Source organism: Protopterus annectens, chromosome 2.part0 (assembly GCF_019279795.1).
Source record: "Protopterus annectens isolate FY-2018-M chromosome 2.part0, PAN1.0, whole genome shotgun sequence".
Classification (NCBI taxonomy): domain Eukaryota; kingdom Metazoa; phylum Chordata; order Ceratodontiformes; family Protopteridae; genus Protopterus; species Protopterus annectens.
Window position 1 is genome coordinate 1,014,342,657 of NC_056728.1, and position 23,033 is coordinate 1,014,365,689.

Consider the following 23,033-nt stretch of genomic DNA (forward strand, 5'->3'; position numbering starts at 1 on the left):
GAAGCTACATGAGTGCTGGAAACCTTGCAACTGAATTTTGAGATCTTATCACATAGTTTTAATAGGTTTGTGTTCTTGCATACAGACTGCTCAGAGGTGACCTGTGTCTGGCATACAAGGCCAAATCAGACCCAACCTTGATGGAATTGCTGCATATCCATAAGTCAAACTCTACTTGTGCAACCCACAAGCAAGGTCTCAACCTGGTCTGTGACATTAATAGAACTTCTTGGCAGGATAAGATTTGTATCCCAAAGACTCCCCCATCTGTGGAACAGACTCCCTATCCATGTCAAGCAGAGTACTTCACTAGGCCTATTTAAGAAGAACCTGAACAATTGGATGTGAAAAAGAAAACACACCCCTGGGATCCCATCCGTGTCCCTGCTGGCCAGGGGAAACAGGTGCTGACTTTGTGGGAACATGGGTGAAATTATTGGCTAGGCTCTGGGCTAATATCTTAGTATCATCCTATGAACCTATGAACCTATCCAGTGTAGTTAAAGAAGGATTAATGATTCACCTCTGCTTCTATATCTGATTTAAATGTGTGTCCTACACTGACCTTCCTTATGATAACTTTCCGATTTCTGCTGATCTCTTTAACAGAGTCTTTAATGTGGGTAAATTGGCTCCCTATTAAAATGTTGGCACTAGAATTGTTGAGTGCCCACATGTGGAAAAAAAAGAATGGAAATTCAGAAGAGTGAATCTCAAACATTGCTCTTCTCCTATTTTATCCATTAAATTTCTTTTTTGCAGGCAGGCAAGCTCCCCTATCTCACAAACATATATATTAGCTGCAAGATTGCCATACCTTGGAAAAAAGTGAATATTCAGAGAAATGGCCATCTCAAACTTAGTATATGTAAGTTTGTTTTTTCTGCCATTTAGTCACTGTGACATTTCAAATGGTGACCGAGTTGACTTTCTTTTATTGTAGGCCTTAATTAGCTTTCTGTCATTTATTACAGGGTTCCACCAGGGTGACTGGGACCACTTGATTTATGCTATTTGTTAGATGGAAGTAAAATCCAATGGCTGAAGCTACATGAGTGCTGGAAACCTTGCAATTGAATTTTGAGACCTTATCACATAGTTTTAATAGGTTTGTGTTCTTGCATCCTTAAATTCAGAGGTGCTGGTTGTGGTGGATTTAGATATCAAAATAAGACTTTTGTTCAGATTTGACAAGAGGTGAGTACAATAACAATAGTGGAAGAAGAGGCAGTGTTAGAGAGGTTGAGGCAAACACAATTTGGACATTTACTAAGTCAAGGAAATTTAGGCCAGTCCAATATTTGTGGTATAGGTGTTCCATTTAATTGATGGATGGTTAAAGTCACCATCAAAAAGGAAAGGGTAGTTCTGTAAACACATTTAGATTTTTTTTCCAATCCTCTTGGCGACATGGAAAATGACTTACAACAGGTTATTAATTAGTAAATTGCCTTGACTAAGGTAACTTGAAGTTGAATTATTTATCTTTGTGTGTCAGAAATACACAACTACATAAGCATTCCACAGGTTACTGTGCAGCCATCACTTTTAAACAGCTTCCTACATGAAGCAGATATCATTAAGCTCAATTACCATCAGGTACAAACTGCATGCATCCATCCATCCTCAACCCCCTTTTCCCATTTTGCACATGAGGCTGGGGCGTCACTTCAACAGTGACAATCATCCTTGAGCCAAGGTTTACACCTCCGAGTGGCTAGCCCTGCTGCAGTATTTCATCCGTACCACTCATTTGCACCTACGGCCAATTTAGTGTCCAATCCACCTACTGCATTTCTCTGGAATGTGGGAAGAAACCAAAGCACCCAGAGGAAACCTACAAAAATGTACAAAACAAACATGTTTTTTTCGTAATGCTAACTGGGCCACAAGTCCCATGTTAGTGTATGTAGATAGATAGGTCTGTGACTTGAGGGAGACAGGGACGTTGAAGGAACTTTTAGTTTAAATAAAATCCATAGATGCCTGTCTACTTACTGCTTCATATTCTAAAGATTCCATTCTAAAAAACAAACAAAAAAAACATTGTTTCTCAGTTTATAGAGTAAAACAATACAAAAGACACAGGCATAAAATTCCATATTGTAAACTGCTTATAAATATAATTTATTACTTGTTTAAAAATTCTTTATTACACTTTGTACATTTTTGAGGTGACAGAGTAAATGCAGGCATTTGCAAAAAAAGAAAATAATAAAGGGAAACGACAGAACAAACATAAGGCGTGCCCCATAACTAACCACACCGCCACTATACAGAAAGGGTTAATGCAACTGCTAGCACTTTTCTGTTAGTAATTCTTTACAACAATGCAAAATTGCATAGTAGATACAGCATTTGGGAGATAAGAAACAACAAAAATAACCTTTATAAATGTACCATAAGCTGAAGATTCAGCAGAATTCTCAAATAAAAGCCACTTTTGTAGGAAAAATCTCATTAAGACAAACATACTGAAATAAATACAGTGTTAGTTTAATTTTGTATGTATTGCATTTTCTAGGCATTTCAATGAACATGCGCACTGCCCCCCCATTGCTATTACCGCATAAAAAAAACAATAAACAAATACATAAGCAGTCATCACAAACAATAATAAATGCCTAACACATTGTAAAAGCAATAAAATGATGTGACAACCACCGCATTTAGGTGCTGATGTAAGGTTCAAGGACAAAATGTTGGCTATAATAGTATCTCTGGTGTTTCCTTCCTTGCTCTCTTGAGTTAGATGGCTCTACCCTACAACAATGAATTATAAGAAGAAAAATCCATTAGATGACGAGAAGAGATTTCCTACTGCCTTGCAAAGACACATCAAATCATAATGCATCTCAGTCATTTCAGTTCTGACAAATAATGGTCTCTGAAGTCGAACATCAAACCTTACTTCCTACAGTTTATGTTCTTTACCTGATTTCACATGCCAGTTTCTGCAGGAGTTCATGTTAATGATACCCTGATGGTCTGACCTGTATACAGACAGAAGCAATTCATAAACCTCTTGGTAACCAACAGTCCCCTTAAAAAAACTAAACAAGGCTGCTTTCAACATGGATCTGGGAAAGACCTGCCTTGACATGATGAACTGTCTTGTTTAACAAGACTTAAAAGTCCCAGAAGTCAACTATAAACTGTCATTACAGCAGGGCACAACTTTGAACGTATGTGTGGAGTTATGAGACTTGCTATGGACAAGTGTAGAACCTGCTGTGTAGCACTAAGGAGGGGTTTCTTAACATGCACTGTGTACCACTCTTCAAACATCAGAGCACAACAATGCCTCATGTAGACCACAACCTTTTAGTTTTCAGAACTCATATTGTCATAGAGAAAGAGAAAGACAGACAGAGAGGAAATGGTTTTATAATTTGAAATGAAACCATCAGTATATATTTAGAAATGCTACCAAAGGTAATACAGACATTTTTTATCAAGGGCAGCCTTTGCCAGTAACCATTTAAAATGCTAGGACCCACTTCAGCGAGTCCTGAAATATGGATACTAAATGGCTGAAAGATTGGACTTACATATACTAAGTCCGATATGCCATTTCTCAGAATATTTTTTTGTCATCAAAGTATGGTGATCGTGGAGTTGGTATACATGTTGAGGGTGTGGAGGTGGAGGGAGACCTTGCCCCCTGCAAAAAAGACATTTTAAGGAGAACAGCAATTTTCAAGATTTCCTCTTCTCTGGATTTTTTTTTTTTTTTTACTTTTCAGCACTCAGCATTTTGAGTGCCGACTTTTCAACAGGGGTCTTGCTGTCCTGTTCTTCTTATTAATGAAGTCATACTATTATCCATGTAACTACAGCTGGCACTGTGAGGGACAGAGATGATCTCTAAACATGACCCAAATGATATGGGGCTGACTAGTAAACAGGAAGTGGCAAGGAAGGGCAGAATGAGTCAGTGCTGCTTTGCACATGTTTGGGGGATGAGTGTATCAAGGCATCCTGTACACAAAGAGTGAGTTTCATTAGCAGCAATAGGTCCACAAATGCCTAGCAATGTGGTAGCCATTTGAAATGTCATGGCCCACTACAGTTAGTACTGAAACAGGAGACTGAATGGCCAGAAAACAGACTTACATATACTAAGTTTGAGATGGCCATTTCTCAGAATATTCCCTTTTCTCTGAGGTAAACCTACCTCGGAGTTGGTATATGTAAGTTCAGAGGCTGGTAATGTTGGCAAATCCATCAATTACTATGGGGGTACCAGGAAATAAGGATCAAATAGAAAAACCTGACGCCTGCCCTAATGATGGAATCCAATGACTGAATCTCACCACAAACAAGAACAAACAGGCTGGCTAGGTCACAGCAGAGTGCTAGTGGACAGACAATGGCTTAAAAGTGTGTGTGTATGTGTGTGTGTGTGTGTGTGTGTGTGTGTGTGTGTGTGTGTGTGTGTGTGTGTGTGTGTGTGTGTGTGTGTGTGTTTGCATTTGTGCACTCACAAAGGCTTCAAGCAACCTCAGTGCTATGCAACCATAAGACATCAAAGGATGCGATAAATCAGGTTTCCTCACAAAAACAATCTGAACATCAGACAGTCATCCTGCATCGTGATACAGAAGACCTTAAAGTGCACACTCAGGAAATGCCAAGTCATTTTTTTTTTGCAGTTTAAAAAAGGCTTTCTTTACTGTGCACATTCTGAGACATATAACAATAGGAGTAAAAGAAAGTGCTAAAACTTGAATATTCCCATTTGGGGCAATATTTCTGCTAGTCAGAATGTTGCAGCAAGAAATGGGTTGAGGCATCTGTTAAATGAAATGGTTATAAGAAGAGGCTAACGATATTGGCAAAAAAGTCTTTCTTCCGTCTGCTCTTTAAAGTAATGCAAAGATGACTGCAAACAAATGAAAATAAATAACATCAGAAGTAAAAAAATCCATTGTGACTGACACTCAGCTCTTTGTTTTTACAATGAATGTGAGAAAGGATGGAGCTGATCACACAGAAACACTAATGACGATGGACTGTCTTACCATTTTAGCAGTGGTTCTACAAGGTGATCAGCATGTTGGTCTGAATGCCATTTCATTTTACAGAAAGGACCCTGCTCACACATGACAGGTCTAGTTTTAACCAGTCTTAAGGCCTCACAGTGTTTTAAACCTTGACTTTTTGTTTCAAGAAATCACATTTGGCTGTGATATGAGAGTATAAAACTTGTGTAGTTCATATAGCCTTGCTATACTGTAAGGCAAGACAATGTAACCAAGTTGAGTATCTTCAAATAAATAAATAAATAAGAAAGTACTATTTCACACCTTTCTTGAGAAACATAAAGTTAATTTCTGCTTTATTAACGCACTGTCAGATGCCCCTAGATTTAATGAGTAGCTGTCAAAACATAGAGGAGGCAGACAGCATCTTTTTTTCTGATAGGCTGATCCTAAATGCATTTTTCAAACTGTTCAGCTCACCAAGAGGGCACACAATTGCATAGTGCAGTACCAGACCAACATTCATTTTCACTGAATCATCAGCTGAGGTTTTGCAGCCAGAATTATTCAAAATGGCTGAGCAGTGCAGGCTGACAAGAAAGGCTGCGCCTAACACACAAAAGTAAAAATGTCGTTTTCCTCCTACTATGCTTTTCTGCTGTGCCTCCTCTATGTACGCAAAACATCCACAAGAAAAATCCATACAGCCAGCTATCAAGGCAAAAGAGGCCTGTTCCTTTGCTGAATAAAGGACATGAGACAGAACTAACACAGCGCTGAAGCGGGCACTTTTGTCTACTGTTCAATAAGCCAACCACCCAATGTTGTAAACACTGTAGACCGTAAGAACCAGGATTAAGAAAGTTTATCCATTTACCTGGATAGCAATAAAAAGCGTTTCCTAGGAAACTGTAAAAACCTGTACGAAGCAGTGTACAGCAAAACAGAAGGAACATTAAGGAGACTAAAAATTTCAGAAGTATAACTTTTGCATGATTTTTAAAATACTGTGATAATGTACAAGATATTTCTTTTTATATAGGAAAGTCTTAAATTTCATCATCTGCAATAGTCATTGGTCATTTTTCTGCCAGTCAAAACTTCAAAGCACAGCCACTTCCTGCATCTGGGGTTTCTTATCCTACTGCCACCACATTTTCTTCTGGTCAATGCTTTCCTTCTGATGCCAAGGAGACAACTGTCTCATGTCTTCCCATTTCTTCTAGAACTGTAGCCAGTGTGTTCAAGTTCCCATCAGGAAAGTTCTGTGCTTCCCAAAGATCCAAGATTACACCAGTAGGACTAGATTTTGTGGCAAAGTAATTAAGGTATCTAAAGAAAAGCAAACATAATACATGTCAAAATCATTTTGCAAGAGGATATCAACAAATGACATATTGTTTAAAAAGTGATATACGGCAGACTCCTAAATATTTGTAAAAATAATTAAAGTTGAAAATGTGACATAAAGAAAAAGGGAAAAAATGTCAAAACTGATGACATAACTAACAAATATGTAGCATTTCTCTAGTTAATGTAACAATTTTTGACTAATCGCACTTTGCCAAATTCATGTTTTTGTGGCACAGTAGGGGACACCAGAAGCAAAGGTATTCTGTTGTGTGTTGCATGAGAGAATAGAATAATTCACACGAGAATACAGCACTTAACCCTTGTAATAAGCATTTGGGAAGTCTAAGCACTAGTAAAATCCTAAGGTACCCATTGTATGTTTGAGTACATCTTCGCTTTCACTAAATCACCAGCTGAGGTTTTGCTGCCAGCAAATTCAAAATGCTTAAGTATAACAGACTGACTAGAAATACTGCACTTAGCACACACACACACACACAAACACACGCACACATGCACACATGCACACATGCACGCACACGCTCGTGCACACACACACACATACAGATACACACACACACACACACACACACACACACACACACACACATGCACATAGACACACACACACACACACACACACACACACACACACACACACACACACACACACACACACACACACACACACACGGATTCCCCATAGTACGCTTTTCTACTGTATCCCCTCCTTGTATGTAAAAAGCCAATCATCTTTCATTATCATGCTCTTTTGTGACAAAAAAAGCTACATATGCATCTATGTGACCACTGGGCCTGACAGACATTATACACCAAGTCCAAAATTGCTCTTCTCTGATGCACTATTATTTTCAGGTTAGTACATTTAATTAAGGGAATCTTGGGTGTTCAGGGGGGCCTACTTCCTTAATTAAAGTGTAAAAGACATGTTCACACTTCACTGTTATTTTAAGAAAGTTTCACACTTACCCATTATTGTGAGAAAGTCTCACAGTTCACCATTATTGTAAGAAAGTTTCACACCACCATTACTGTAAGAAAGTTTCACACTTCAGTGTTATTTTAAGAAAGTTTCACACTCCATCACTATTGTAAGAAAGTCACACCACTGTTATTTTAAGAAAGTTTCACACTTCACTGTTATTTTATGATCACATTTAATTTTTTGGTTTCAGGACTCACAGTACTGTGTTTTGAACTTCCGACATGTTAAATCTACTTCATCTGATGGCTTATCTTTTATATAGCTCAATTACCTGACAACACATGCAGGAAGATTATCTGTAAGGAAAAAATAAAATAAGGGGGGGGGGTTCACTGATTATAAGAAGAGTTGCAAATAACTCTTTTACAAGTTTCTGAAAACATAAATGGGATATTTCACAAGTATCTTCCAGGAGAAAAATATTGTCAAATTCAAACTTGGGCCAGTAAGTAAAATCTTACTTTGGATTGAGTGTAAAACTGGATAACAGGTTAAATTCTACTTAAACCAACTTCTTCAGGTAGACCCAAGCCAAGTCAATATAATTTTATTTTGCTGTAGAGACAGAGAAATGTAACAGTAATTCTTATAATTATATGGATGCCAAGTTATCACCAATCCAAAAGGAAAAGAGAACAATATTCTAAATTCTACAAAACAGTATGCAACAATACAAAAACTGTTTATTTGAAAAAAAAATAACAGATTTCATGTTTACTCTGCATAATTTGTCTAGCAAGGGAAATTAAAAATGTGTGCCAATCCAGCAGACAATATTGCATCTACAGCAACACTATCTCCACAGTTACTATGTTATTTGGAGGGGGTGGGAATGGATTACTGCATTAATACTGTGTGCACAGTGTTATAACTAATTTACTGTTAACAAAACTAGGGAAATAGTAATAAGGTCAGTAACTAATATCAACAGTTACTGTAAAGGCCAAAAAAATATGCGGAACAGGGTTGGGAAAGTCCTCAAGTTCTGCTCTGACACTTCTTACTCCATAAACAAGGGAGGAAAGAAATGAGACTGAAAAAATGTTGTAAGAATGAAGAAGCTATGAAAGTCTGGTTATTTAAAAATGTTTGATTTAAATCAAACCGTTTTATAAAATATGTTAAAATTACAGATGTTATGGAATGAAAAACAGGGTGGATAAAATACATGAAACTACTTTTCCATGCAGCATTACAACAAAATAAAACAAATACCACAAAAGTACAGCTTTGTGGATATGGTCACCAAAGCTGTAGATGTTCTATGAACACAGCTGCAGGATGACCCATAGTTCACATCAATTACATTACAGGTGGATGTTCAAGCATCTACCTGGCCCACCCACACTACAGGCATCAGTAGAACATACAACATGCAAGGAAGAGGTACCTGTACCATCTTCGGCTCTTTTTTGGGTAAATGAGGTGGTTACCAACAAATGTGTTAACTGAATCTACAAAGCAAGCTGAAAGGTGCACTCTCTTTGCAGTGACACAGCCTAACTGGAAATAGGAGGAGCCAATTTCTAAACAGGAGTAAGCAGGTGCAGGGAACAGTAGGTGTAATCATAGGCCTGCATATATATCTGCTGACCTCACAAGATCCAAACATAGTGAAGGTTTTAAAACACGAAGACAAGAATTATAAAATGACTTCCCTGCTTTAGAAGCGTATCAGTGTCAAGAAGGAATGGAAATGAAACATGAAGTAGATAAAAATCAGGCAGCAATTGAATGTTGCAAAAAATAAAAGAATATAAGGGGAAGGATCAGATGAGAAGGCAAGAAATGTGGAAATGCATAAATATAGCTGGAAGTACAGAAAACTCTTGGAACAATCTCATGTCGATCAGGACCAAATGCGGGAATGGTTAAGGAGATGGGAATTAAACCAAATGACAAAAGGTTAATATTGGTGGCCAGGACAGTGGACTAAGTGGGTCTGCTTTGTTTCGTTAAATCTCGTTTCACTGAATTTCATTTCACCCCAACCACTTCGCTGAAAACTCAAATTACTGAAAACTCATTTCACTGAATCTCATTTCACTGAACTGCATTTAGTATATATGGCACTGTGTAGGGTACTAAAAGGCAAGTAAAAGGTATATGCCCTTTTCCCCACTGTAGTGTGATCCTGGAGCTAGTATATGTAGTTAGGGAGGGTGGGTTGCGGGGGCGGGGGGTATAGCGCCCCACCTTGTTTTATATTGCATTTTATAGTGTGATCTTGGAGTTAGTATATATAGTTAGAGGGGGTGTGGGTGGTACACATTGTCTTCTGGACAGAGTTAGTCATTGGTGTTGCAACTATGCATGTCTATTATTTCAAATATTTTTGGTAAAATGCAATATAAAACAAGGTGGGGCGCTATGTCCCCCCCACACCCCCCCCCAACTACATATACTAGCTCCAGGATCACACTACAGTGGGGAAAAGGGCATATATCTTTTACTTGCCTTGCAGTACTCTAAACAGTGCCATATATACTAAGATCAGTTCAGTGAAATGAGTTATCAGCAATTTGTGTTTTCAGCGATGTGGTTGGGATGAAATGAAATTCAGTGAAATGAGATTCAATGAAACAAAGTAGACCCGACTAAGTACATGTTGGTTTACAAAGTCCATTGAACATTCGGGAGAAACAGACAAATGTAGGGTTTGCAAAATAGAACTGGAAACAGTTGCACATCTTGTCGCTGGGTGTGAAACACTAACAGCAGAAAAATTGTATACTAAAAGGCATAATAATGTGGCAATGTTGTTGTTTTAGGTACTGTGCAAACATTATGGGATTGAAGTAGCTGAGAAGCATTGGAAATATGAGTTGCAAAGCTTTATAGAAAATGATGAAGTTTATATCACATGGGATCAGCCATTACCAACAGTTCCAAAAATAGATGCGAAAAAAAAAACAGATATAGTACTCCATGACAAAAAGACAAAGGTAGCATTGATCACTGAAACTGCGACGCCCAGTGATTACAATGTCTTATGTACAGAGAGACACAAAGTCATGAAATACCAGGATTTACAGGCAGAAACAAGGACAATGTGGAAGAAGGATACCCAGACAGTTCCAATAGTAGTAGGAGCAATGGATCTTATAAAAAACAATTTACAATTGTACTTAGATACGTTACCAATACTTGTAACCATATGAAATGCAGGAGTCATTTCTAGGCATATTGCAGGTGCTGCGAAGAGCATGTCTGGCTAACATCAAAGACTGAAACAATACTAAATTCATGAACTTTAATCATACTTTGACTTAGAAATGGGGCCCATTCCTGTCATGGTATTAAAAACCCAAAAGATTTGGAAAAATTAAACCAAGAAATAGGAGCATCAAATTTCTAAACAGGAATGCAAACCCCTGAAAGGCAGGTGCATGGAGGGAGCCTATTCTGTAGCAGTCATTTGGTTATTTGGTTATTTATTTTTATCCTTCCATTTGTTAACAAGGTACATGGGCTAGTCTACTGACCCTTTTAAAGACCATGTTTAAAGGCACAAAACATGCTTTTCTTTTTAAACAAAAGTGTGTTTGCATGCATCTTTATGCTTGCAAACACTTTTGTATATGAATAGAAAAGTGCATTTTGAAGACTTTAAGTAAATATAAAGTTTTTATTTACTGCTTCCAAACACAGAAGACTAAATGTAGTAAGCCATGTTTCCAGCATTAATTTTCATAGGAGGGCAAGGAGCAGTCACGTCATTCCAGGTTCCAGCTCTAGTACTGCTGTATTAGCATAGGTAGGTAATTGTAAATTAGTGATATAATTGCCTAATTGTTAAATTAACAGTTTGGCAGAAAAAACTACATATTTATTAGCAGAATTAGAGCTAAAACCCAGAATGACATAATCACTCCCTGCTCTCCTATGAATATTACTGCCGTAAACAAGGGTTACTACAGTTAGGTCTTAAATATTCAGAAGCAGTTTTTAAAAACTATTTTTAATGCATAACTGTAAAACAAACCCTTGGTTTTAGTATAAAAAGTGTTCACATGCTCCATTAGGAATCAGGTTGTCCTGACAACCTCTGAGTAGCGATAACAATTGTGTTAGTTTCTGTGGTATAGCAAACAGCATAAAGTTTGCTTTCTTTGGGTTAAATAAGCAGCTTGTTATTAGTAGCCCATTTTGACGTCATTGAAATTTTTCTGGAGCTCATGTGACGTACATTGAGGATTTTGGATTCGTGGCTTTCAGTGAGTAATATGTCGTCACATCATCAGCATACAAGACAACATCAAGATGTGGGAGATCATGTGTCAAGTCATTAATAAATAGCAAAATGAGAAGGGGTCCTAGCTCTGAGCACTGAGGGACACCATTGTTAAGGGTTCCTTTACCCGAAGGAATTGTAATTTGACTATGATGTAAGAACACCTGTGGACTAGATGACTAAAATGTTTATTATCCTCAAACATTTTCTATGTTTCATGTTCATGTGTAATCACAAAGACTGACTATCTGTAGCTGAAAACATTGCTTTTTTATGAGTTTTCAAGATGTTTCAAATTCTATGTGGACTTGTTAAACGAGAGGCATCCCAATCAATAAAAAGACCAACGGAGAACAAATATACTTTATTTTTAGTCATTTTCTTTTCAGTGGTACAAGAAGTTGCAAACCTAACCCTGCAGCAAAGGTAACATATTTACCTTTATGAGGAAGAACTTGAATTCAGCTAACACTTCCTTTTGCTGATGATGGATTTATAGTGCATATAATTTGTAAACTGCTGCCACAAAATTTATTTCAACAAAAGTAAATTAATTTATTTTTATATACTTATTTTGCTTACCATGTTGGATCTGAGCAATATGTACTTAAAGAGAGGACCTGGGGAGGAATCCAACACTTCACTTGATGTTCCAGTGAGTAAATGAATCACGACTTACACCTATTTTTGTTATCTGTAATTTGTGACTTGTTTGCCTCTAACTTCAAGGGGACTTGTTACTTTTCAAGGCAGTGGCTATGGTTTGAAAGATGTAGAAGACATATCTCTCTTCAAGCATCTTGAATTATGCTACATATATAACAACTTGAAGTCAAACCACACACATTTACTGATTAACATTTCTATGTATGGATTTAAATGTATGTTTCTTATATTCCTTAACAGCAATGGGGTTAACCATTAGGACTAGGAGGGAAATGCAATTAAAATTACGGAAGTGTCTACATTTGGTTCTGTTTTTGATATTTCTGTTGTTGCTGTATATTGAGCTTTAAGGTATACTTTTATATAACATTGCTGCTGGCTAGGTTTGAGAGGGAGGATAGAGGTATGGTGAGGATGCAGGGAGTAGAGGTGACGAAGGTGGATGAGTTTAAATACTTGGGATCAATAGTTCAGAGTAATGGTGAGTGAGGAAGACAGGTGAAGAGGAGAGTACAGGCAGGATGGAGTGGGTGGAGAAAAGTGTCAGGAGTGATTTGTGACAGACTAGTACTAGTAAGAGTGAAAGGGAAGGTCTACAAAAGGGTAGTGAGACCAGCTATGTTGTATGGGGTTGGAGTCAGTGGCATTGACAAAAAGGCAAGAGTCAGAGCTGGATGTGGCAGAGTTAAAGATGTTAAGATTTGCACTGGGTGTGACGAGAGTGGACAGCATTAGGAATAAGTATATTAGAGGGTCAGCCCAGGTTGGAAGGTTTGGAGACAAAGCCAGAGAGGCAAGACTACGTTGGTTTGGACATGTGCTAAGGAGGGATGCAGACTATATTGGGAAAATGATGCTAAGGATGAAGCTGCCAGGTAACAGGAAAAGAGGAAGGCCTACGATAAGGTTTATGGATATGGTGAGAGAGGACATGCAGGTGACTGGTGTGACAGAGCAAGATGCACAGGACAGGAAGAAATGGAAACAGATGATCCACTGTGGCGACCCCTAATGGGAACAGCCGAAAGAAGAAGAAGATTGCTGCTGGCTAGGTTTAGCAAATAAAAGTTGTAGCTTTAGCTGTGACATTTTGGAATAGAAAAATACAAAAATATGTTTAACCTTTATTTAGAACCTCTATTTTTATATATTAAGCAAAATTTGTATCATAATGCACCAATACTTTATAGGAATAAATTATTAATGTCGGCATTTGCTGATGATCTTATTATTTATTGTACAACCCCAATTTCTGATAGTGAAAAGATTAAATGTTATAAACGAATTTTCAGAAGTCTCTAATTACAAAATTAATTTGGAGAAAACTAGTATTTTCCCATTAAGAACCCCTAAACCTTTTTCATTAATGTCCCTGTTGGGGAAGATATCATGTAAAGAAAATATCAAATATTTGGGTATTAGCTTCTCTATGGATAATAAGGACTTTTATAGTAATAATATTAAATGAGTATGGGAACTAATAGTAGCTGATTGTGGCAGATGGAGGAATTTAAGACTACCGGTATTGGCAAAAGTATCAATAGTGAAAATGAATATATTACCACGAATGTTGTATATCTTTAGGTCTGCTCAAGTATCAATTTCAAAGACAGTTTTTAAACAAATTCATAAAGATCTAGCTAAATTTATTTGGGAGCCAAAGAAAACTAGAATATCGTATGAGAAATTAGTGACCCCGAAGAGTAGAGGAGGACTTGAGTTACCGAATTTTGAGGTGTACTATTTAATTGTGAACGCCAACAGGTGTTTAAGAATTGCTAATTACGAGGTAATTAGTACAAAGTGGATACCAACTTGGGTGGTCTTGAATTACAAGCATATTCTAGATCGGAACATAAATCCTAAAGCTTTACCCTTTTTGGATAAAAACTAGTTTGATAAAGTATGGGATTATGGACCACTTAAAAACATATGTGTCATCTTTGCAAAATTTATTCCAATCAGTAGACTTGTTGCAATATATGATGGTTTTTCAGCCTTTCCATAGGAATCCCAATTTTAAACTAAATAATCAGTTGATTGATCTTAGTAAATTCCCATTAATAGTTAATTTGACTCTGATTGATGTTTTTAATAAAATTAATTTATCGGCTTCGCAAGTTAGACAGGAATTGAATCTTCCTAAGAGTTATATGGTTGTCATGAGACAAATCAGAGAACTTGCTCTGAGTCATTTTGAAAACTTTAAACTGGTAGTCGGAATTGTGGATAAATGCTCTGAATTGTGGCAGGCTCTCCAACAGGAGGTCAAATTTATAACAACAACAAATAAATTAATTAAAGATTTAAAATTCCAGGATAAAATTCTGTTGTCAGGGTATTGGGTTAACAAAATGACAGTAGCAGATAATCAGGTATTAAAAGCAATTGATTTAACAATAAAATCGGTCTCTTTTCAAAAGTTGATGTATACGCAGGTGATGATTTGGAACAATGCTTACTATACTCGTCTTAGGTTACATAAATTTAATCCGAGGAATTCTCCAACCTGTCCATATTGCACAAATCAAACGGCGGATCTTCTTCATATGTTCTGGAGCTGCAAGTGTATATATAAACTTTGGAACTCTCTTAGAACACAACTACAAAAGATGGGTTATCAAAGTTCAACGTTATCATGGGAATTTATGATTCTACATGTTCTCCAAGAGAGCTCTCTAGGTCACAAACTATAATATGTATGAATATTTTTTTGCTGATGAAGTTATATATAGCTACAAATTGGTTAGAACCAGACAAGACATCATGGGATAATTTCAAGCATGTGGCTATAAAGCATATATTAGCACATAAATTACTCCTGAAGCAAAGTAACAAAAATATTAATAACCCGAAAATATGGGAAAAGGTTTTTAACATTATATTAGCATAATACTGTTATTAGGAATATATTAAAGTTTGGATGTATATGTGGAGGAAACAATGTTTTGAAAACATGTATGATATGTATGGACGCAAAGTATTTCTACAAATGTTTTGGCTTTGTTTTTTCCTTCCCTGGTGTTTTCTTTTTTGGAATAATGACGATTTTTATATGGAAGCATTTTGTGTAGATATTGTATATAGTTTTGATAGTAATAGTAGTGAATTATGTGTGTGATTTTATTGTATTTGGAAAATATATATCAATAAAAATTTATTATGGAAAAAAAAAAGAAAAATACAAAAATAGTGTACAAAACAAAACTAAACCAAAAGGTTACTTTCATAGCACTGTGGCACAGAAGGAGAAAAACCCTCACTATGAACTCAACAACTGAGGACTGATTAATGACCCCGGCACTGGATGGGATGGTGGGAGTGAAAAGTTGACAGCTTAAACCATCCTGTGGAGGGAAGGTAATATGGTTTTGCTGCTGTGTTGACTTCTAGTAGACATTCAGAAACATGACATGCAGCATTATATGTTAGGGAAGAGTATGTCCCACCAAACTGCAGCTTACATTTGTGACTGCATCTGGGCATATGCAGGGGTGCACACCTATGAGTTTGTCTGCACTCTGGGAAGCAACATTCCATTTACATTAGGAAGGAAGATGTTACAGCCAAAAACAAAAAACGTTGGTTGCTTGAATGATGGCTTCCTATGTCAGCCTGTCAACCTAAAATAGAACAAATGGGACTAGCTGTGTCAATGGAGAGTTGATGGATTACTCAGATGTATAACAATGTTCGGTATGGCCCTCAAATACATAACTGGATTAGGTGGGTGGGTCGGTAGCAATTGACAATAAGGGCATCTGTCGAACTCTAACCACAGCACTAACCTCAAGCATGAACCTAACCCCAAATCTGAGGGCTTGGATTATACTGTTAAGGGATATACCTAAAATCAGTTATCATCTCCACTCACACTGCCTCCTTGAAACTAGCCCATGTCACGCATTTCAGAAAATCATAATCCTAACTTTACTAACTATGACTAAACTGCTAATGGAGGATCGACTAAAATAAGCCTACACCTTCACTCATTTGGCCTCCATAAGACTAGCAGAACCTTCAGAATCTAGATAATACAAACTTCTGCCATATCACTATGACCTCGGCTATGGACAGGCTGTTGGTTATGCGCCTAAAGATAAGACAAAGCTGAATTTTCCTCAAATTATCTTTGCTACGTATTCCAAAACCTCAGAGTCCATAATATCCCTAACTCTGACCCTTATTACTTTGGAGTCTAAAGTTAAGCAGTCAGTAAAGTGCACATCATAATTAACTGTAGATTGTCATTTGTACTGGCTCCCTAAAAGGAATTTAGCCTTAGATGTAATACAACACTAACTCTAAACCTAATCCTGGCTTTAGCCCACATTTTAGGGTTTCAATTACTGTTAAAAGGTAAGCATGTTTATGGCAGAGTTACGTTCACTGTGGAATGGTACAGTTATGTTCACTGTGGAATGGGTGAGTTAAGTTCACTGTGGAATGGTTGAATTATGTTCATTGTGGAATGGTTATATTCACTGTGGAGTGGTTGAGTTATGTTCACTGTGGAATGGTTATGTTCAGTGTGGAATGGTTGAGTTAAGTTCCCTGTGGAATGGTTATACTCACTGTGGAATAGAAAGAGTTATGTTCTCTGTGGAATGGTTGAGTTATGTTCACTGTGGAATGGTTACATTTACTGTGGAATGGTTGAGTTACGTTCATTGTGGAATGGTTATGTAAACTGCGGAATGGTAGAGTTACAGTTACTCTGGAATGGATGAGTTATGCTCACTGTGGAATGGTTGAGTTATGTTGACTGTGGAATGGTTATGTTGACTGTGGAAATGCTGAGTTATGGTCACTGTGGAATGGTTATATTCACTGTGGAATGGTAGAGCTATGTTCACTATGAAATGGTTGAGTTATGTTCACTGTGGAACGGTTATATTCACTGTGGAATGGTAGAGTTATGTTCACTATGAAATGGTTGAGTTAAGTTCACTGTAGAATGGTTATGTTCACTCTGGAATGGTTATGTTCACTGTGGAATGGTAGAGTTATGTTCACTGTGGAATGGTTGAGTTATGTTGACTGTGGAATAGTTATGTTGACTGTGGAATGGCTAAGTCATGGTCACTGTGGAATGGTTATGGGCACTGTGGAATGGTTGCGTTATGTTCTCTGTGAAATAGTTATGTTCTCTGTGGAATGGTTGAGTTATATTCACTGTGGAATGGTTATATTCACTGTGGAATGGTAGAGTTATATTCACTGTGGAATGGTTGAGTTATGTTCACTGTGGAATGGTTATGTTCACTGTGGAATGGTTTAGTTATGTTCATTGTGGAATGGTTATGTTCACTGGAGTGGTAGAGTTATGTTTACTGCGGAATGGTTATGTTCACTTTGGAAAGGTTGAGTTATGTTGACTGTGGAAAGGCTGAGTTATGGTCACTGTGGAATGGTTATATTCACTGTGGAATGGTTAAGTTATGTTCACTGTGGAATGGTTATGTTCTCTGTGGAATGGTTGAGTTATATTCACTGTGGAATGGTTGCGTTAGGTTCCCTGTGGAATGGTTATGTTCTCTGTGGAATGGTTGAGTTATATTCACTGTGGAATGGTTATATTCACTGTGGAATGGTAGAGTTATGTTCACTGTGGAATGGTTGAGTTATGTTCACTGTGGAATGGTTATGTTCACTGTGGAATGGTTTAGTTATGTTCATTGTGGAATGGTTATGTTCACTGGAGTGGTAGAGTTATGTTTACTGCGGAATGGTTATGTTCACTTTGGAAAGGTTGAGTTATGTTGACTGTGGAAAGGCTGAGTTATGGTCACTGTGGAATGGTTATATTCACTGTGGAATGGTAGAGTTATGTTCACTATGAAATGGTTGAATTATGTTCACTGTGGAATGGTTATATTCACTGTGGAATGATTAAGTTATGTTCACTGTGGAATGGTTATGTTCTCTGTGGAATGGTTGAGTTATATTCACTGTGGAATGGTTGCGTTAGGTTCACTGTGGAATGGTTATGTTCACTGTGGAATGGTAGAGTTATGTTCACTGTGGAATGGTTATGTTCTCTGTGGAATGGCTGAGTTATATTCACTGTGGAATGGTTGAGTTAGGTTCACTGTGGAATGGTTATGTTCACTGTGGAATAGTAGAGTTATGTTCATTGTGGAATGGTTGTTACAGTTATGTTGACTGTAAATGGTTATGTTGATTGTGGAATGGTTATGCTCACTTTGGAATGGTTGAGTTATGTTCTCTGTGGAATGGTTATGTTCCCTGTAGAATGGTTTAGTTATGTTCATTGTGGAATGGTTATGTTCACTGCAGAATGGTTATGTTCACTGTGGAATGGTAGAGTTATGTTCACTGTGGAATGGTTGTTATGTTCACTGTGGAATGGTTCTAACAGGCTGTGTTTAATCTCACATTTGAAGTTAGGGCCACTGTATGGCGGACAAGAGCCAAGTACCTTGGAGGAAATGCCTGAACTACAGCAAGTTGTGGAAAGTACACTTCCAGAGATTGAAAAATCCAAGAAAAATCTTCTCTGTCTCCCATTGGAAATCATAGCTTCATTTTAGACCAGCTTCACTTGTTAGATTGGTTAAACTTTGAAGGACATTTTCAAGTCTGACAAACGCTGTTTACTGAACTCGGAAACATCAGAAACAAGTACATCACTAATTAAATTTAAAAAGATGTCCTTTACAAAAAAAAAAAAAAAAAAAAAAAAAAAAAAAAGACAATAAGCAGATATTGCACTATACGTATAGCTGGCAGTGCTGCATATATTTCCAGTACTACTGTGACTGTTTAAGTAAACTACTCCTCAAAAAATATAAATGCATTTGCTTTAGAGATTCAGGTTACCGTAAACTGGCCAATTCAACTGTTTAGTTTTACCAGTTAAACTCAACTGGTTTTCTTTTCATTATCCGTACCTTTTCACATTCCTTATTACATTACACTTTTGACTTAGACAAAATTGTAACTACAAATCTTAACGTTAACTATTGTAGAACAGCTGCATATATATTGTACGTGTATTACCAACTGTATCTTAATCCATTCAGCTGGTGTTACTACTTGAATGTGTGCACCTTTTACTTTATATTTCTTTACTGTAATTTCCTATCTTATTGTATTCCTGCTGTATTTTTTGTCTTGCCATTCAGTCCAGGTTATGGTTAAAACTACTCCACCCACCACTGTACACCTCTCCACCTGCTGCAATGGCTAGAACTTCCCAACTACCTTGACTACCTCCACCTCACCACAACTCACAAGTTTATTTTTAAACCAAGTGAATGCCCAGCACTAACAAAAAATGGAATTCACTCCCTCCATCTCTAAGAATTTCTGAAAACTTTGAACACTTCAAAACCCAGCTCCATTCTTACTTCTCCTATAAATGGAAATGCAATTGCACTCTACCTACCTAACCTGCTTAACACATGATTACATTCATTACACATGCAGTTCCTTCTTCCTTGCCCTTTAGGGATTAACCATATTTACTGCCTTTTTACTAATCAAACCTTATTTACTGCCTTCCTACTAAAGTTACTTTTATACCATTCTCAGATGATTTAAACCTCTATACAACTTTAACTCTGTACTACTGTTCTCAATCTGTAAACATGTAAATATGTATTGTATTTTACTCTATGTTGCTGTTTAACTTTGCTTAGTTTTGCTATTTTATAATTACAATTTGCTTAATTGGTACTATTTCTACTATGAATTGTACTATGTATTATGGAGCTTTTCTCCGCGGGCCTCCACTGAAAACAGGCTCCTTGAGCCCAGTGGACCTCCCCAGTCATCAAACTGGAAATAAATAAATAAAAAGGTTCCTGTACCAGCCACTTGCTCTGATAAAAAAAAAACAAAAAGAAAAGTACAGATGTGTACACTTACCATAAATGTAGATGTCCGTGTGTATTCACTGCTGCAGTCATTACATTTGGGTTATCTGCTTGCAGGTAGCCCTCAGTCGGCCTGATTAACAAAGTCTTGGGTCCTGCATCAGTTGCTGTCCCTTCTTCCATGACATCAGGTCATCAGGGGTATAAAACATGCAGCTGATGCCATTACATTAGTTTTTCTTGCCCCAGATGTCAGGTGCCCCCCAAATGGGGAGCAATTAAATATAAAAATACAAAGATATACCTCCAACAAAAAAGCAAATACACCAACAAGGTTTCTAAGCATAGTAAAGGAAAGTAGAGGTATAGCCAAAAGAAACATAACAAATACGCCAACTTCCAAATTGTTGTAGCAAGGCTCTAATTATGAATTCTCCAGATAACTTGAGAAAAATCCAAATAACGCTTTTATTAAACCAAAAAACAAGAGCGTTTTCGCCGTAGTAACACCACAGCTTCCTCAGAATACAATTGTTTTTTGAAAAAAACGCCACATAAATGCATAATGATTGTGTGACGTGGTACATGAGAAGTACATTTAAAGAAACATTGCTCCACAACCACGCTACATGTATATATAAGTTAAAATCCTTATGGCAACTAATCAAATATGTATACAATTAAAAGCATTAAATTACTTGAAAAAACAGTTATTATTAAACAATTATTATTAAACATTTTTAATACAAAAACTTTACTATATAATGAGTGGATTAAATAGGTACTATTACATTTCATATATTAGATATCTAAAAAATAAAAAAATAAAGAATAAAGAAAATATAGAAAGTATAATATAGTATAAAAATATAGTATAAAAATATATAAAAATCCAATCACCTATTATTAGCTTGTGACTGTAAAACATCCCTGAACTACTATAATATTCCACTAAAAGATAGTATATAATTACTTATTAATATGTGTATATATATATACAGGTTGGAACATAGAAATGACCTCACAAATATTAACCGTATATACAAAGATATAGTTATTAACTAACAGTAGAGTTAAGATGGACATTTATTCTTTTTGTGTCTCAAATAATTCCTCATCTTTAAAACACATGAAATATTGCAACTATCATTCAGTCCTGGAAAACAAAAAGAATTCAGTCGCAATTGCCATTCCAACTCACGGACCTCTAAGAGAATGTTAATAGGTCCTCCCCTTAAAGTAGATGGTACTGAGTCGATGGCAATAAAACTGAAACTATGTCACTGAAACATTGTGAAAAACACGAGGGACATAGTTTCAGTTTTATTACCATCGACCCTGGATCCATGTCCCTGGAAGCCTCTGAGAAAGGCTGTAGAGGTAGATGCAGCCCTGGTGGAGTGAGGTCTGATCCCCTGGGGGATAGGTTTTCCATGGTGCTTATAGCAGAAATTAATGCAATGGCTTATCCATTTAGAAACTAATTTCTTTGAAATAGCCTTCCCCTCTGCACCTGCAGCAAATGCCACTAGCAGTTGTTCAGATTTCCTTTGAGGTTTAGCCCTCTCCAAGTAGAATCTAAGTTGTCTGTGCACATCTAAAGAATGCAGTATCCGTTCCCTTTTATTCTGTGGATTGGGAAAGAAGGTTGGAAAATGAATGGACTGATTAAGAGCCACACTGGATACGACCTTGGGCATGAAGGATGTACTGTTTCTGAGAAACACCCCATCCACATGAAAGATGATGAAAGGCTCCACTGCCATTAGGGCCTGCAATTCAGATACCCTTCTAGCTAAAGTGATTGCTAAAAGGAAAGCTGTTTTCCAAGAAAGACATTTTAAGTTTGTAGTAGCAGCTGGCTCGAAAGGAGGTAGAGAGACAAAATTAAGGTCCCAGGCTTGGGTTGGAGCTCTCCAGGGTGGTCTCAAATTTTTGGCCCCTCTGAGGAACTGCTTGAGCAGTGGATGAGAGAAGAGGGGAGGTTCTGTGTTATAATGAGCTGAAATGGCTGAGGCGTGGATTTTAATGGAGGAAAAAGACAGACCCTTGTGAAGCATCTCAGTTAAGTATTGTAAAATCTGAGGTAAATTGGGCGCTGCTGTGCTCATCCCTTGAGATTGGTTCCAGGCACAGAATCTTTTCCATTTTCAGCATAAGATTTTCTAGTACTAGGCCTCCTTGCCGCTAAAATGACATCCATCACAGGTTTGCTGAGGGATGGTAAAGAGAGATTAAGTAATTAGCCAGGCTGCAAGGTTCAGTGTTAGAAGCTGAGGGTGCATAATCTGGTTCTCCTTCTGAGACAGCAGGGAAGGAGTCTGAGGCAGGTGCCATGGAGATAACCATGGCACACTGTGCAGGAGGGGGTATCAGTGTTGGTGTAGCCAGTCTGGAGCAATCAAAATCATCCTTGGTTTGTCCTCTTTGATTTTTAGTAGTACTTTGGAGAGCAGAGGCAGAGGGGGGGAGGCATAGACTGATAGTATTTTCCAGCTGAAGGACAGAGCATCCACTTTCCAGGCTTGTTTGTGGGGAGTCCTTGTGCAAAATTTGTCCAATTGGTAATTCTGGGTAGAGGCAAACAGGTCTATATCTGGGCTCCCCCATTTGCTTGTCAGCATGTTGAAACTCCTTGGTTCCAGTTTCCACTCGTGTGGGTCCATGAGGTTTTTGCTTAGTCCGTCTGCCAGTGTATTTAATTTTCCTGGCAGGAATTGAGCTTGTAGGTGCAGTTGGTAGCTCAAGGCTGTGTTCCACAATGACATGGCTAGTCTGCAGAGAGGGTAAGAATGTGTACCCCCCTGCTTGTTTATGTACCACATAACAGTGGTGTTGTCCGTCTTTACCATTAGTTGTCCTGGAAGAATGTGGTCCTTGAAGCTGTCAGAGCATTCTTTACAGCTAACATTTCTTTTTGCTTGACATGCAGGTGCATTTGACTTGTG

At 37.5% G+C, this 23,033-nt stretch overlaps 1 protein-coding gene across 3 annotated transcripts in view; it reads right to left on the bottom strand.

The window, feature by feature from the left end:
* Positions 1 to 2,096: 2,096 nt before the first annotated feature.
* Positions 2,097 to 23,033, bottom strand: part of UNC5C (unc-5 netrin receptor C) — a 1,141,364-nt gene continuing 1,120,427 nt past the window's right edge. For all 3 annotated transcript variants that reach the window (XM_044061271.1, XM_044061273.1, XM_044061270.1), the window contains one exon: positions 2,097 to 6,317. In XM_044061271.1, coding sequence (XP_043917206.1) covers positions 6,152 to 6,317 — 166 coding nt within the window. In that variant the 3' untranslated portion in view covers positions 2,097 to 6,151. The remainder of the gene's footprint in view (positions 6,318 to 23,033) is intronic.